We start from the raw sequence: 16,617 nt of genomic DNA on the forward strand, positions 1-16,617 counted from the left end.
ATGTTCTTTGCAATTTTATTTCGATTTTTAAACTGATAAACTGATATAAGGTTTTTACTGTGCAGGGTTCACACACGGTGCCACTGCTTTTATTTTTTAAAGAGACCTAGCCATTTGAAAGCAACAATCAATATAGCTTTACAAAAGTGCACTGTAATGCATAGTCAATTCTCAATCGATCTTAAATGATTGACTTATTACTAAAATAGATTTAAGCCATTTAGTTTATCATGAATGAGATAGCACTGCTTCCTGTTGTCCATAAGATGGCAACAAACATTAAGTAAATGGTTGTGAGGATAAAAACAACTTTTAAGAGTTGTTATCTTGTTATTTTTACTGCAAATTTTCCCCGATTTGTAAAGCAGATCATTTGTGCACAGATGTGTCTGACATGCCTGACACCCTACCGGAAGTCTTTTTCTAGGTCTTTTCTTGTGAAGTGCTTTCACTATGAGAGAGTAAAGTCCATGCATCCTCATTAGCATAGACTTTGAATGAACTTGTCATTAGAGCAGAGAAAGGGCAGCCGTTTTTAAAAAAAATATATATATATATATTTGCTAATAGACTTCAGCCCCTCACCAGTCATTGTAATGGTATGTCTTAATAAACCTTTAGCATGCAGCCACAAAAACATACCTGCAGTGCATCAAAGGTCCACTCAGGCGTCTTGGAGATGACCTGGGATAGGCCGCTAATTAATGGCAGAAAGCTTTACAGCAAACTTCAAATGAGCAAAGACCCAAAAAAAAGAGAGAATCAGTGGTTTTGTGCTACGTTTGTCACTGGTCTAAATGACGTCCAGAGGACTGATGGGATGGATGGCACAGGACAATATAAAAGACACTCATTCTACCCCTGGGACCAGATGACTTCCCTTCAGACAACAGAGCAGATGTTGTGGTTCCCCACCAAGTTCCAACAAGCTGCTGGGATGGAAATGAATAACAAGGTAAGAAGACAGCTTCATTTTTTTTGTTTGTTTGTTGAGCATTTGTCATGGTTTTACTTTGCTGATTTGTTTTGTTTGTTCTTTTTAATTGCTTTTTCTACATTAGCATCCTTTTGTGCTGCTAAGGGTATAAGCAGCCTACTGAAAAACAATTTGGGATATTTGGTATCAGTTATTCAATTCTCAAGTGTAGTGGAGGAATACATTTAATGCATTTTCCTATAAATATTTAACTGACCATTTCCTACTGAATGTGGTTTTATCATGTCACCAAGCTCCTATGATAAATACATATGTACATTTATTATACAGCATCTTCTCTTCTGTAACCCTGGAGTGAGGGAATAAAAATAAATAGAAGAATAGAAATAATTTCCCTATGATATAGGAGAAATAACTAATTATGCCTGGCTATATACATATATGTTCAGGCTTATAAACTTTATCATTAAATGGGGGCTGTTTGTATTGTACGTAATGCAATGTTGGTTAAAATTTAAGCTTACCAACATGTTGCATGGGCATGTTGATACTGACTGACTAGTGCTTTAGGCTTATTATCATTGTTTATAATAGATTTCAGTATTATTTTATTATAAATTCAGTGATTTATATTTATTATGCATTGGAATTTGTCCATTCAATTTCATATTAATTCACATTTACATGCACTTCATGCATTTTCTGTTATTTAATCATACCTCTTTAATCCTAAAAATCATATTTTTAATCTGACCAGAAAGCCATGGTATTGGTCTTGCTGCTGCTACTGTCTCAGCTGGCCTGTGACGCTCACAGCGAGCCTGAGTGCTGCAGAGAACCGTCTCGTCCCTGCCGCCTTTATGTGTTGCTGTGTCGCTCAGGCAACAAGGGACCGGGTGGAGCCCTCACGGATGATGCGGCCGCTGGGATCCTCACTCTGGGCAAACGAAAAGAGGACGAGTATCGCTTTCAGAGCCGACTCCAACAGCTCCTACAAGGCTCCAGGAACCAAGCAGCAGGGATTCTGACAATGGGGAAGAGAACCAGAGAGAGAGCTGGGGAGCAGTACATGGACTGGATGGCTCAATCTGGAACGACCATTATGACACCCCTGCCTGTTTGAAACTGAGTAAAACCAGGGATGCTGTTTAGATGAAAAAAGTCACATCTTCCACCAAATGTATATTTTTTTTTTTCCTCAGAAATAATGTGAATTTGAATGTGATCTCCAAATTTTAGGAAAAATGTTCTATATTGTACATATATGTAAAAGGGTCTGTGATCTAATAAAAAAGAATCAAAGCTGATCAACTGTTAACTTTCATGACTATATACAAAGGTGACAAACACTCAATTTTATTTTCTGGAATAAGTTAAGCATTTGATAGACATCACATACAGTAATGATCATTTCTTGGGTGATGGGAGGACTATGGGATAAAAAGCAGACTGTGGAAGACACCCAGAGATTTAAAATAGATAATCAAGATTTATCCACGTGAAAATCACTGATGAATGCCTGAATCCAGCCAAAAAATAAAAACAACCTTCGTGTTAGTCTATAAGCACAATCCATCAGCCACACCCAAGGTAAATAGTAACCAGCCACCAGTGCATGTAGGGTGCTTCAGGTTTCTTAAATTTAATTTTGCTTCATCTAAGTGTAGTATGGGGAGAATAAAACATAAAGCACAAACTGTTTTTTTAACTGCTTCCTTACCAGGTATTAAAGGCATAGACTTCCAAGGTAGTCTGCCGATTTGAAATACTGGAACAGACACATGCCTCCCTGTAATGCTCGCAATCATTGCCAGGCACCTGACTCAAACTCAGTCCGGCTGGTGGCTTTTTAAAGAATTTTTTTATATCTGCCAAACTGACACAGATGCATATAAATCTCAAATCTGTCCAACAGAAAGTACCTCTGGTTAAAACAAACAAAAACAAAACTGTTTGTGATTAAAAATAGAAATTTTCATGGGTATGAATATATATGCGTAACTAATATAGTGGATTTGTGTGCACAACAGCTTTATGCAACCATATGGAGTCGAGAGGAAATGCTAATAAGTGACGATGAAACATAAAGAACCAGTGAAATCTGCTATTTCGAGGTCAGTTTGTGTGTATAGGTTTTTACTGCATCTTCTACAGCAACTATCTGCGTGGGTGTTTGTTGATGCATGGGGAGTAAAGAAAATGTGAAATCGAGGTGGTGATACAGACAGCAGCCTGTTAGATTCTTCCAGCACACCAACAAAAAGCCTAGCAGCAAATTGACTGTTATTACACTGAGCAAAAGCGTGAATCGCTTGATGCTGTGCTTTATTCAACTTGACCTCTACCCTCATGTGTCAAAAGAAGGGCTGATAAAAACACAGAATCTTTCCAGAGATGCCAAAGAAGATAATCAGTTGCTTTCTTCCACAGCAAACAAAACGTGCACACACACCTCCCTTTCTGTGTTATTAACGCGGGATCCAGCTGTACCTCAGAAAAATGATTGGTAATTTAAGTGAGAAGTCTAAGCAACAGAAAATCATCTTCTGCCTCCCATTGTGGAGTTTCACAAAAGATAGAGGTGAGAGCGTGAGAAAGCAAGAGATGGAAGAAAAAGGAAAGTTATTTCTAATAACTTCTCTGGGGAGAAGGCAAGGTTTTATGTGAGAAAGAAAGTGAAGGCAAGAGATATTTCATAAATTCAGTGGATAGAACGGGGGATGGTTCAAGCTTTTTTCTATGAGAGAGAGGGAGCGAGAGAGAAGGGGAGGGAGGGAGCGAGAGAGGCTGGGGACTCAGTGGCAAGATTCATGGAGAGTGGAGTTACACTGACTGAGGAGCAGCTGAGACTTTGCTGTGATACTGGAGCAGTGCTGAGCACAGAGCGATGCACAACTGAACCTGAATACTTCTGACTCAGGCTGAGAAAAGCTTTAGAGCTTTAGCACGGAAAACCTCTGAATTTTCCTTCAAAGAAGAAATGGAAAACTCTGTGATACATTTCAGTAGTTTTATCCACTCAATATAGAATATATAAAACTTCCACTCCACTGAAGAGTTACAAGAAAACTCAAGAAGCGGTGTTGAAAGTCTAATTCGGGTCTTCTATAGGGAATGGTGGCAAACTAATTGAAACTAGGACTCTGTGACCTTTTTTTCTGGTGAAAGATGCCTGTAATGAAGGGCCTCCTTGCTCCACAAAATACCTTCTTGGACACCATTGCCAATCACTTTGATGGAACTCGTAAGTATTTTGGGGAGAGGGGATCACTTTGCATTAATACAGATTTTTTAAAAGAATGCTGATAATTACATTTCTGATGAATATACATGAATAGTAAATCGATTAACCTGCAGACCAAGTATTCGGAATCTGCGACTGATATTGTTGGACAAGTCAAACTGCTAGTCCCCGCAGATTTTGATCAGTATGTGTTCTTCTTAAAATGTGTATTACTTATATTGAAAGAAATGGTATATAATACATTTATATATGAAATATGTTGGCTGCAAAAGGTCAATCAATTTTAAAGATGAAGCTTTCCCAGCTTGCGTTTAGGATTTTTGCCATTGGCATTTCTGTAACCCAATTTAGGACTGTGACAGGCGCTGATAAACACTGCTGTCAATCAATATGTCCAACAGTAGTGAGATCCCATTTAATATGTTGGAGCTGAAGAGCCACTTGTTGAGATGATGTGTTGCTTGTTAGAATATTTCCCTGTTGATAATAATGTCAAGGTCTTTCTCAACAGCAAACAAAAAAAATAAATAAAGGCAAATCAAATTATTCAGGAGCAACATTAAAGTTTTAGAGCTAAAGTCTGGCATCTTTCTTTCAGTTTAAAATCTACCAAAAAAGAAGGGAAAAAAAATATATATGAGCTTTTTAAAAAGTTACTGAAAAATCTATTGTTTATTATAAGACCGGCTCAGCACAGTGTCGTTAATTAAATAACTATGTGCGGCAGTTACAGAATGATGCTAATAACTGTGAAAACACTACTGGATTTAAACACTAGACTTTGCTGAATAATTAATCCTGATTAAATACCAGCTCTAATAAAACATATTACTTTTTAGCATTTAATTACAGCCATTAAAGTTTCAAATGAAAATGTAGCTTATGCACCAAGTGCTTGACATGATTTGATTTTTGCTCATTATGCGAAACTACACTACAATGTAAAGCTAATATTTACATGTGCTTGGATTACTAAGAAAGCACAATTATTTTTCCAGTCTTATGTAACCTAGCATGAGATGAAGAGGCAGATTAACAGTCTCACTCTACAGCACATAGAATATTGTACTTTTTTTCTTCTTGTTTCTGGGTAATACGTGGCTTTTCTTCCTGCTTGTTCTGCCTCAGAAGCAAAGAAATGAAACAACATTCTCACACTATAACACTTAATATACAGAAAGAAAAATCTTATTACCTTAGCATATGGAACAGATCCACCTGGTTACACCCACTCAAACACATATGAACAATACCAGGCATGGAAAGTTACATCTTACATCAAGTATCCAAGCATGTCAGTTTTACTCTACATCAGATTTAGTGGAAAAAAAAGAGAAACACATCAACAATATATATATATATATATATATATATATATATATATATATATATATATATATATATATATATATATATATATATATATATATATATACTTTTTCAGAAAACAAGAAAAGTGGTGCACAGGTCAGACATTGCGTTTCTCTCGCCATTGAAAATTCTCCATCTGTTCTCTGAGGTTTTTTGCCCTCACCTTCACATCCGCAGAAAGCAGATATAGAATTGCATTTACACATATCTGGGCAGCAAACATGTTTTCATTATCTGGCAGCCACAGTGCCTCTGTATGTGAGTCGTGCGTCGGTGGACTGATCAAGTCACTGAGTAGGATGTAAAAGGATCAACTGACAAGAGATGGCTTCAGCATAATGCCGCAGGAATCCAGGAATAGTTGAAAAATATATGTTAATTGATTTGAAAGTGTTGGATCACATACTGTGAGGGTGACTGAATATAGGCAGTATGATCCTGACATGAGAGCAGAGAGATTAATTTAGATGAATTACTGCATATGCAAGAGACAGAGAGCCAATCAAATATAATTTGAGGTGTGGTTCAGTCAACCTGTGAAAGCAGGAAAAGTTTACTTTTTCATCTAGTCACTCACAACTTATACAGGGTACTGATCTTAATCGACAATTTTAAAGCTTTCAGAATAATATTCATTAGATATATGTGCACTGTAGCCTGTAGAAGCATAAGGAGTCTATCAAACATGTTTGTTTTTGTGCTGAAATTGCAGTTTTCTCCTCCCCACGTTCTGTTGTGGATAGTTAGCAATACTAAATGCATCTGAATCAACAAATGCTTGCATTTTAACAATGTTTTTGTAGTGATTCACATCATTTTGAGGTTTGATGAGTGTCAGTGTTAACCATGGTCATGGCATGTTGACCCAATTGCTATTCAAACCTTTTGTTTGTGAGGGGTGGCTAGTCAAAAGAAAGTCAGAGTAGCTTTAAGACTGCGGGCTTGCACCAGTATAAGATAAATTAAGGTTATTTCAACTGTAAATCATGCACAGCTAGTCCAATAATGTCCAAAAATACAAATGTGGTGCAGGAGATTATCGTAGCAGGTCCCCTTTGAGCAAGTGGACTTAGTCAAATCTATTAAATGTGTTTTGTACAAATCAGTGAGGTTACTGTTGCAACATTACCATTTTTTTCCTGCACAAATTGCCATGGCAACATAGGCGCAGGAAGATCTTAATTTAGCTTCTTATGAGATTAAGTGCAGACACTTCAGGTGAAAAAATGAAATAAAATAAAAAACCTTGCACATGTGTTCTTCTGGAGGCAACACTTTGTTAGCACCCTTTAGTGATGCTGGCAATTATTTTGTGGTTGAAAAATCATTTAAAATACAATACCGTATGACAGCATGCATCTGAATAAACTGCTATTATCGGTCTCTGTTTACTTTCCAAGCTGTAGAGAGAACACAAAGCATCAGCCTCATTATATCTGGCCGCAGTACAGGTGCTTGGTGTTGTCCTTGCAGCTATATCATCATTGGAGTGCTTTGCTACATAAGCAAACAAAGAACTTTGGGGGAATTAAATTTGCTTGCATCAAAGTGTGTTTGAATAAACAAATAAAAGATGACATGTCAGTGTACTCAGTCTATTTGTCTAAATATTGATGGGTTGGACAACTGAAAGCACACTTCCATTAGTCATTGAATGATGAAGACATCTGGTTGTTGCGTCCCTTTACAATAGAGTCTAAAGTGCATCACCCCAAACAGTTTATTTCTATATATCAGTTTGTAACTTAAGGAACTGGGCAAGTTGGGTAAGCTATTCTATTTTCCACCTTTTTGACTGGTGATACGCAAAGAAAAGCTATTCTTACACTGTTATTTAATTATTAATTATTTGGCAACAATGATAAGAGCTATTGTTGGTGGAGTAAAGATGTAATGTACAGTCTGTCAAGCAGGGTGGTGGCAGCATCTTACTATGGGGCTGTTTTCCATTCACATTGTCAGTGGACTGATTCTTATATAGTACTTTTCTGCTCTCCCAGAGCACTCAAAGCACTTTATACAACATCCCTCATTCACACATCTTCGACTTGGGGTTAGTATCTTTCCCAAGTATATTTAGCATACAGACTGGAGGAGCAAGGGATTAAACCACCAACCTTCCAACCAGCAGTTGACCCGCTCTACCTCTTGAGCTACAGCCACCCTGACTCACTGTGAAGTGAATGGAAAAATAAAAAAAGGAGGACTTTAACTTCACCTCAAATCAACAATTAGAGGTTTGAAAAGATGTTTGCACACAAAATTGGTTTTGGAATTGATAAAGTAGGCTAACATTAAGCTTCTGGATAGCATTCCCAAAAACCCTAACCTAAACTTTGCTCATAAATTGTGCCGGGTCCATGCCAGGAAATCAATCAGTTTAAATGAACTCCACCAATTCCGCATAGTTTGGTGGAAATGTAATTGAAATTTTTGGTTAACAGGACAAAACATTTTGGAAAATATTCATCAGTGCAATGTCTAATGACTGAAAATGATTTAGAACCAGAGTCTCACTGAGGTCCTGGGACCAGCTGGCACTCTGCATATATTCTTGGACTTAATGCTCACCAGCAGCAAACTTCAAAGCTCTCTTTGATGTACACTAGATAACTGCCAACTTCAGGGTTCTGAGCTGAAAATACAAAGAATGACTCAGATAGGAAAAGTTACTTTTTGTGCTTCAAAAGAACTTGTATTTAAAAATTTATATTAAAAAACATTATACTTGACACATTTAAATGTTTTCTTTCAGAACTGCAGCTATATACTTTGGATACATCTATTCACTTCCTACTGTTCGGTTCGCCATGTCTGTTTCTCCAGGTCACACAATAACTTTACCTGATTTTTGATCTTTTTATTTTCCTCACAGACTGTAACTTCCTCCTGGGAAATACTCAGGGGAGCTGTGGATACCCTATTGTCTACTGCTCCGATGGCTTTTGTGAGTTAACCGGCTTTGTTCGAACAGAGGTGATGCAGAAAACCTGCACGTGTCGTTTCCTTCACGGGGCTGAGACCAGTGAAAATGTGATTCAACAGGTAGACAAAGCCCTGGAAGGCCAGCAGGAGTACCAAGGAGAAGTCTGTTTTTATAGGAAAAATGGTGAGAATCACAGACACTCACGGTCACAAACGAGAATGACTTGAGCTTGGCAACAAAAAAAATTGTTATTTCATCAGTATTAGAGATCTAATCATCATTTTGGTGAATTAATTGTCTGACGAGGTAATGTCTTTGTAATAACATTTTTAATACTCCCAGGAAATCCATTCTGGTGCCTCCTGGATATTGTACCAATTAAAAATGAGAAAGGTGAGGTTGTGCTGTTCCTGTTATCCTTCAAAGATGTCAGCGAATCACATGGAAAAAAATATCGCTGTACTCAAAGAGACGGTGAGGCCTGGCTGCTTGCGTTTCTTTAGTTTTTAACAAAAGCACTTATTTTTTGTGTCATTTAATGTGCATTTTTTGGCATAATTTACACACAATTTTATTTAGTGCGTATTATTTTCCTTACAGGAATGTTAGAGATTGCTGACCAGAGAAGAAAAAGTGGACAATCACACTTTTTTCAAAGTAGAGAGAGGGGGAGAACCATTCTACACCACTTGAACAGGCTGTTCACCAAGAGGAACAAGAAGAAGTTGCCTAATGTGAGAGCAAACCACTGGCTTAGAAATAAATACATAAAACTAAAGCACAGTTTTGCACTTTTACTAGCTAAACATTTACACTCAACAACAAAGCTGTCCTTTATATGCTAATAATCAGGTAACCCTGAGTCAGGTGAGTTTTGCATTTAGTACCAAGGTACGTACTTTGTGTACCAGATAGGGGCAGTTGGCCCTATTCAAACAGCTGTGATGATGATGATGATGATGTGTCATACTTTTAGTGCCCTTCAAGAATTAAAGTACTTGCAAACACAGTCCGGGCACTTGAGATTTGCAGGCTTGTAAAATTAGCTTACTCTCTCCATCTGTGTCATCACTATGCCACCAAGCAAGGATATCAAAGCAGTGCTGATTTGAAGTCTAAAGCTGAATGACTTGTTATCTTTTCAGAGTGTGTTCCAGAAACCGTCCCTGCCCGAGTACAAGGTGGCAGCTGTGAAGAGGTCCCGCTTTATCCTGCTGCACTACAGCATGTTCAAGGCTCTGTGGGACTGGTTAATCCTTCTGGCAACTTTCTATGTCGCAGTCACAGTGCCTTACAACGTCTGCTTTGTCAGCCATGATGAGGACCGTGACCATCGGCCACTTGTCAGCCGCAGTACCATAGGCAGTGACATTGCTGTAGAGATGCTCTTCATTCTTGGTATAATATATTTGAATTTATTGAAAAAAATAAGGATGCAGTAGTATAACCTTTAATATTTTTTTAGGTAAAATTGAAATACTAAACACCTTAAACAAATGAAAATGTTTTTCTAAGAGGTTCTACTCTGCAAGCTACTAGTCTCTTCTACCTGTTACTTACATTACGAACAGACAACAATGTTAAGTTTAAATGAAGAAACATATTCCCCAGTGCAGCTGCAGTAGTTTCCCTGGCAATGGCTAACACACGACTACCTCCTACTTTTTCTCACCCACTCAGGCTGTCTTTGTTGCCCTAGGTTAGAAATCATAATTAGATTTCTCTCACGTCGTCCCATTTTTCCTCCAAAGAATGCGCGATAGCACATGTGCCACGAGGCTCGCTGACTTCTTGTCTCTCAACAAGTTTGTCTGGGGACAGACACCATCACAAAATTAGCTCACCTGGTAACACGTTTTTCCTTTTTTTCTTTCATTTAAACTCATCCTCAGTTCAGTCTTACTGAAATTAAACAAACAGTCGCCTTTTCAGTATACAAAAGAGAGTTGGGTTTATTGCCAGGGAAACCTTGCATTAACTGCTTTGTGCTTCTTATGCTGCAAATTCTATTTGTCCTTGCAACATGCAGCTTGATATGTTTCTTTGTTTAACATTCTTGGGCTGCAACCCCCGCCCCTTACTCATAGAATCTGTGCAACTTTAACTAGCACTATAACAATGATTTAATTATTTGCTGAAATGAGGCTTTGTATCCTAATATCCCGCTGTCTTCTTGAGCTATATTGTTGTAATGTATATTATTTTATATATTAACTGCCCCGGCTATGACTCTAGTGAAATCTTGTTTTCTTTGTTCTGGTTTGCCATCTTTCTCTTTTGTTTTTAACTTTACTGTTCCTTTTCAGATATTCTCCTGAATTTCCGTACCACCTTTGTGAGTCAGTCAGGTCAGGTGGTGTACGACACCCGATCCATCTGCCTCCATTATTGCACTACCTGGTTCTTTGTAGATCTGATTGCAGCACTCCCCTTTGACCTTCTCTATGCTTTCAACATTACAGTGGTAAGACTTTTATTCCAGATACGTGAAAATCTAAAATGACCTTTGTTTTATACTTTCCAGTGTCTTTAAATGGACTAACTTTAAGCCTATAGTGAGTAATGCTATAGTGCTATTTCCCCCAGAGAAGAGAGTGGAGATGATTATCCTTCTACATTCATGCCCTTCACTGAACATTCTTGTTAGTCTGCTTGCTTCGACACTAGTACTTCTCATGGATTAGTCTTAGTTTGCCAAAGGCAACTTCAGCTGACGCACAAAGTCATCTCCCTAACTGTATTTTTGTTTTGCTCGACGTCCGCTGCAAACTCTCCAGCTATTACGCTGTTCTAACTTTGATAGTATTTGATGGTACTAACAGAGAAGTGGGGATGTGTCACAAGTTAAACACACTCATACAGATCCTTGAACGGCAAAACTACTAAATAAACTAATCTGCATCTTTGATGTTGTACTTTTCCACTCCTTTTCCAGACTTCATTGGTGCACCTGTTGAAAACAGTCCGTCTGCTGCGCTTGCTACGGCTGTTACAAAAACTGGATCGATATTCCCAGTACAGCGCTGTAGTCCTGACCCTGCTCATGTCTGTGTTTGCACTGCTTGCTCATTGGATGGCTTGTGTCTGGTATATCATTGGACGCAAGGAGATAGAAAGCGGTAACCCAGTAACCTGGGACATAGGTGAGGACACTGCAGTTTTGTTTGAATAGTCCCACACAGTTAAAAGTATAATATTCTCCCTCACTCGTTTGCTTTACTGAGACAAATTAGGTGTCTTTTTTTTGGCAACATCGCCGTGTCAGTGCTGCACATCTCAGCTAATGCTTGAATGCTTCAGCATCATTTCATCCCCTAGCTTGTTTCCTCAGAGGAAGTGTAGGTCAAGAAATGATTACATTATATCACCAGTAACACATTATGTCATTCTATATTATATCATGTATTATATCACCTACGACAGCAGAAAAGTTCAACCATTAAAAAAGAATAACAAAAGTTAATTTAATCACTCAGATAGACCTACGTAACAACCTTCTAACCTCTTCCACCAGGTTGGCTTCAGGAGCTGGGAAAACGTCTGGAGACGCCGTACATCAACAGCACCGTGGGTGGTCCATCCTTGCCTAGCGCCTACATTGCTTCTCTCTATTTCACCCTCAGCAGCCTTACAAGTGTTGGTTTTGGGAATGTGTGCGCCAATACAGATGCAGAGAAAATCTTCTCCATCTGTATTATGCTGATGGGAGGTGAGTTTAAAGGACATGGCAGGAAATTCCCAACTATATGAAAAATGTTTCAAGAATGTCCCCATATTTCTGTCACCTCCAGCCCTGATGCATGCAGTAGTCTTTGGCAACGTGACTGCTATCATCCAGCGCATGTACTCACGTCGCTCCCTCTACCACACCCGCATGAAGGATCTCAAGGACTTCATCCGTGTGCATCGGCTACCTCAACAGCTCAAGCAAAGGATGTTGGAGTACTTTCAGGCCACCTGGTCTGTCAACAATGGAATCAACACCAATGAGGTGGGTAAAGAATCACACTGTAGCCGTGTTCTCCTGGCTCTTTGTGTTTATGAAAAATATTTGCTTGGACATAATAAGTTATTTTTCTGGCAGAATGCATCATTTTTAATATGTAGCTGAAGAATATGTCTATTCTTTTTGGATATTGGTTATTCTACACTCAGAAATGCCATTCTTAAAATATGGGGCACCTCAGATTCTCTGGAGTCTTATTCCAGTTCTTTAAGTAGATAGTCCTTTTTTGCAAATAGAATTTCAGTATACTGCCAGAGCCTATCTAGGAGAAGTTCCTGTAATTACAAGGGTTGGAGCTGAAATAGAGAGAGCACTCATTAACACCCCCAACCATCAGTATCCTCAGATAATTAATTCAGTGTTGAAGGTAACAGAGAGAGCCACTGGTTTCTGAGAACATGCTGGCAGTATTATCATGTCTTTAAAAACACAGTCTGCCCTTTTTTTAATTTGTTTAATTTAGGAGTGGTTAACCATACCATATGTGTAGGCTTCTTAGTAGCACTATTGCATAGTCAAATATCTCTAAGTAATTGTCTAAAACAAAAAGATTGAAGTATTTTAAAAGGAGAGTACCTGGTGATTTTTGACTACAAGAGGAGGGACAGACTTTACAGGAAACACGTAAATGCAGTACTGCAATATTCCAGTTTTATCAAGCCGAAATGTAGCAAGACAAGAAGGCAGTGGAGTTTTGTTTCTGTGAGAAGAATATCTGGGTGAACAATGAGCTGATAATTACAAGTACTTAAAAAAAGAGGGTAATTTGTGTCTTGCAAAGCTCTATATGCATTTAAGTACCGGTACGGTGGTTAACTATTAAATAGCGGTTCTTAATTTTATCGTGTCCTCGCTCTTAGCTGTTACATGACTTCCCAGATGAACTGCGAGCTGACATTACCATGCATCTGAACAAAGACATACTGCAGCTGCCTGTGTTTGAGCGAGCCAGCAGAGGGTGTCTGCGCTCCCTCTCCCTCCACATCAAAACTTCCTTCTGTGCACCAGGGGAATATCTTATTCGCCAAGGAGATGCCCTACAAGCTAATTACTTTGTGTGCTCCGGTTCCCTGGAGGTTCTGAAAGATGGCATGGTCCTAGCGATCCTGGGTCAGTGTGCACCCAGTGTTTTAATGTTAATCTCATACAGATTTCTCTACATATTAGCTGTGTATTGACATATTACACATACTATGCTTATGTGACAATCCCTACAGGCAAAGGCGACCTCATAGGGGCTGACCTACCAGAGCATGACAAGGTGATCAAGACCAATGCAGATGTGAAGGCACTGACATACTGCGACTTGCAGTACATCAGTGTCAGGGCTTTGAGGGAGGTCCTGGGGCTTTATCCAGAGTATTGCAGTCGGTTCAGCTTGGACATCCACCACAATCTCACCTACAACTTGAGAGAAGGCAGTGAAGCTGATGTAAGACATTTACTTTGAAGCAATGGAATAAAACTCAGAATGAGACACATTCGAATGCACCACAATTCAGAATATGGTGTACAAACATACCTATGCTATATGGAACGCTTTACATGTTCAGTTTCCAGTGTGAGTGTAATGCTTTGTTCATTTTCACTTCCATGCCTTTAGGGAGTAACACGGTTTCAGCTGACACCCAGGCAGTCTCAGGTATGTCTGCCTCATTAGGATGATTAATTTAGCCTTGACATGCTTGATACAGCCATAGTTAAATCTGTCTTAGCTTAAGGGATTAGTCCGGCTTGCATTGCATTCTCTTGATAAATGTCATGTAGATAAGAAAACACTTAAAATGCCTTTTTTTTTTTATAGTTGAGATAATAATGCTCCAGTTGCTGCTAGGTAACAGAGAGAAATGGAGCAAACAGCATGTACTATATATGGTTTCTACACTCCAGTCATCAAGAAAAACACTAAGCTTAATTAAAACTATCCTACAAGAGAAGTATTTCTGACACTATCAAAATCACTAGACTAAGAATTTTTGTAGCAAACAAATCTATTACCCAAACAAAAATCATGCACAAATCTTTGCAATCGGCTTCATTGAGTTTTCCATCTTTTTTCTCCTCAGTTTATGGATCATAAACTATCCTATATCATTCAAGGAGCTGATGTAAAACATACAGACCACGTAAAATACTCTCAGCACCAGAGACTGCCTCTACTACAGAGCAGCCCTGTCCATCAACCCTGCCTCAGCACGTTGCTGGGCGAGGAGCTCCGGCACATCTGCGCACTGCAGCTCTGCCGATCACCTGCTCAGGGAAGCAGGGGTTGTAGTCCTTCCCCACAACCTTTTTTCAGCGAGGAGCTCTCTCCATCTCCTTTACCCAGTCTTACCAGTGACCTAGACTTGAACCATCGGCCTGCCAAACTCATGCCATCCGGTTCTTGTATTAGTCCTCTGAACCTCAGCCCCAGGTGACCTATTCATTCTCCTTTGGTCAAATATCAATAATCTGTTTGCATATAATTAAATTAATATAACACCCATTTGTCTTACTGTCAGGGTCGTGGATGGAATTGAGGATAATGATCACACATTTCAGTTTAATATGGAACAGAGCGAGGCAAAGACTAATGTTGCAGGTAAAGTGTCTGAAAACTGCATGATTAATGAGAAATTGTAAATATAAGCCTTTCTATTCAGGACTAGACATTAAATATAACCCAAAGTCGGGACAGATTAGATGAGTTTCTCACTTTTTAAAAAAAAAATCCTTTTTCAGATCGGTTACACATCTGTAGCCTGTTTCTTGAGACAGAAGAAGTGAGACAGAGCGTCAGCAAGCTAAGCAAAGAGGTATGTTCCCTTATTAGGCAAAAGTGCTGCTCCTTGAAATATGCCCAAATGTGTTTTGTGAGGACACAGTAACCTTTACCTTTGACCAAGTGAATCTAATCAGTTAATGCTTGAATTCATATCAACTTAACATGATAGCAGTTACAAATAAACAGTTAACAGTTTTGAATAAACAGTCATTATTTCTCATTCTTTCAGGTAAACAACTTAAACCAAGATGTTTCCAACCTTGCCAAGGAACTCCATGACATAATACATTTTCTGCATTCTCATATGACAATGCTCCACAATAACTCTCCAGCTTCCACATGTTCATGTGGCACTCAGGTGCTCCCCAACCCAAGTGTGACAACTTCTAGCCACTGGCAACCGGATGTCCCTTTAAATATCTCCACTGAGTTACCACCTGTTCATGAAATGATTAGCCATCCTGCTAGAAATATATGGCACTCCAGTGGAATACCCTCCCAGTGCACCAGTTCCGCCTTGCTGTACTCGTCAAGCACAATACCATCCTGTTCACACCTGGTCTGCTCTGACAGAGACACAACTCAGAGGCTTCAGTGCTTCTCTAGCCCTTTCCAAACACCCAGAACATCTCCAGGCTCTCCTTACATGACCTCCTCTCATGCCCATGGAGGTCCATCGCTCCTGGGTATCAGTTCTGCCTTCAGTGGCTACCCATTAAGTTCTCAGGCCTCACACGTGGTTAGTAGTGCAAAAATCCACACAATAAGCAGCACCCACTCCTTATGTTCTACAGTAAACTGTGGCTACTCCCAGCCACCCCTAAGTGTTCAAACCAACTCGGATTCTTCACATAATCAGACCAAATCCCAGACACCTATACATTTATCCACCACTCCTTCAGCCCAACCACAGTATCACACTGCCTTTAGCTCTTTGACGCCATCAAGAGCCCACACTTTGATATACACAGGATACGAGGACCAGCGAGGTACTGTCGAAGGCTCCAGACAGAATGATCCGGTAGGATCCAGTCCTGTCCACCAAACACAGGATCTGGCAAATTCTCTGATGGAGCAAGTACCAAACATGGACAGTAAAGCTTCACTTTATAAAGAGAGGACAGAGACCATGGAGTCTCATTCCACAGGAGACAGCATTCTTGATATGAAAGAAAGGCCACACTGATGACATCCCTATCTGGTTGTGCTATCAGCGAGTAAATAACAAAGCTGACGTAATGTTTAGAGTACCTTACCAAGAAATCTGGTGTGAAGTTTGAAATTAATAAATTGTTATTTAGCCAAGTTCTCAATCAACTATTGGAATCCAACTGCCACTACAGAATAAACCTGTTTTTCTCCACTG

The 16,617-nt window shown here is 39.2% G+C and overlaps 2 protein-coding genes across 2 annotated transcripts; both read left to right on the plus strand.

Annotated features, from left to right (window-relative positions):
- Nucleotides 1–252: 252 nt before the first annotated feature.
- On the plus strand, nt 253–2,225 carry hcrt (hypocretin (orexin) neuropeptide precursor). The gene is made up of 2 exons (XM_004552291.3): nt 253–955; nt 1,695–2,225. The coding sequence occupies exons 1-2, from the start codon at nt 623–625 to the stop codon at nt 2,058–2,060; spliced, it is 699 nt and encodes a 232-aa protein (XP_004552348.2). The 5' UTR covers nt 253–622; the 3' UTR covers nt 2,061–2,225.
- Nucleotides 2,226–3,781: 1,556 nt separating this feature from the next.
- Nucleotides 3,782–16,606, plus strand: kcnh4a (potassium voltage-gated channel, subfamily H (eag-related), member 4a). Its single transcript, XM_076882799.1, has 16 exons — nt 3,782–4,181; nt 8,428–8,661; nt 8,821–8,952; nt 9,079–9,212; nt 9,624–9,876; nt 10,785–10,942; nt 11,414–11,621; nt 11,993–12,187; nt 12,270–12,469; nt 13,345–13,594; nt 13,702–13,916; nt 14,088–14,126; nt 14,551–14,900; nt 14,989–15,068; nt 15,209–15,282; nt 15,481–16,606. The coding sequence occupies exons 1-16, from the start codon at nt 4,106–4,108 to the stop codon at nt 16,435–16,437; spliced, it is 3,555 nt and encodes a 1,184-aa protein (XP_076738914.1). The 5' UTR covers nt 3,782–4,105; the 3' UTR covers nt 16,438–16,606.
- The last annotated feature ends 11 nt before the right edge of the window (nt 16,607–16,617 follow it).

The sequence above is a fragment of the Maylandia zebra genome, linkage group LG4, assembly GCF_041146795.1.
Source record: "Maylandia zebra isolate NMK-2024a linkage group LG4, Mzebra_GT3a, whole genome shotgun sequence".
In the NCBI taxonomy this organism is placed as follows: domain Eukaryota; kingdom Metazoa; phylum Chordata; class Actinopteri; order Cichliformes; family Cichlidae; genus Maylandia; species Maylandia zebra.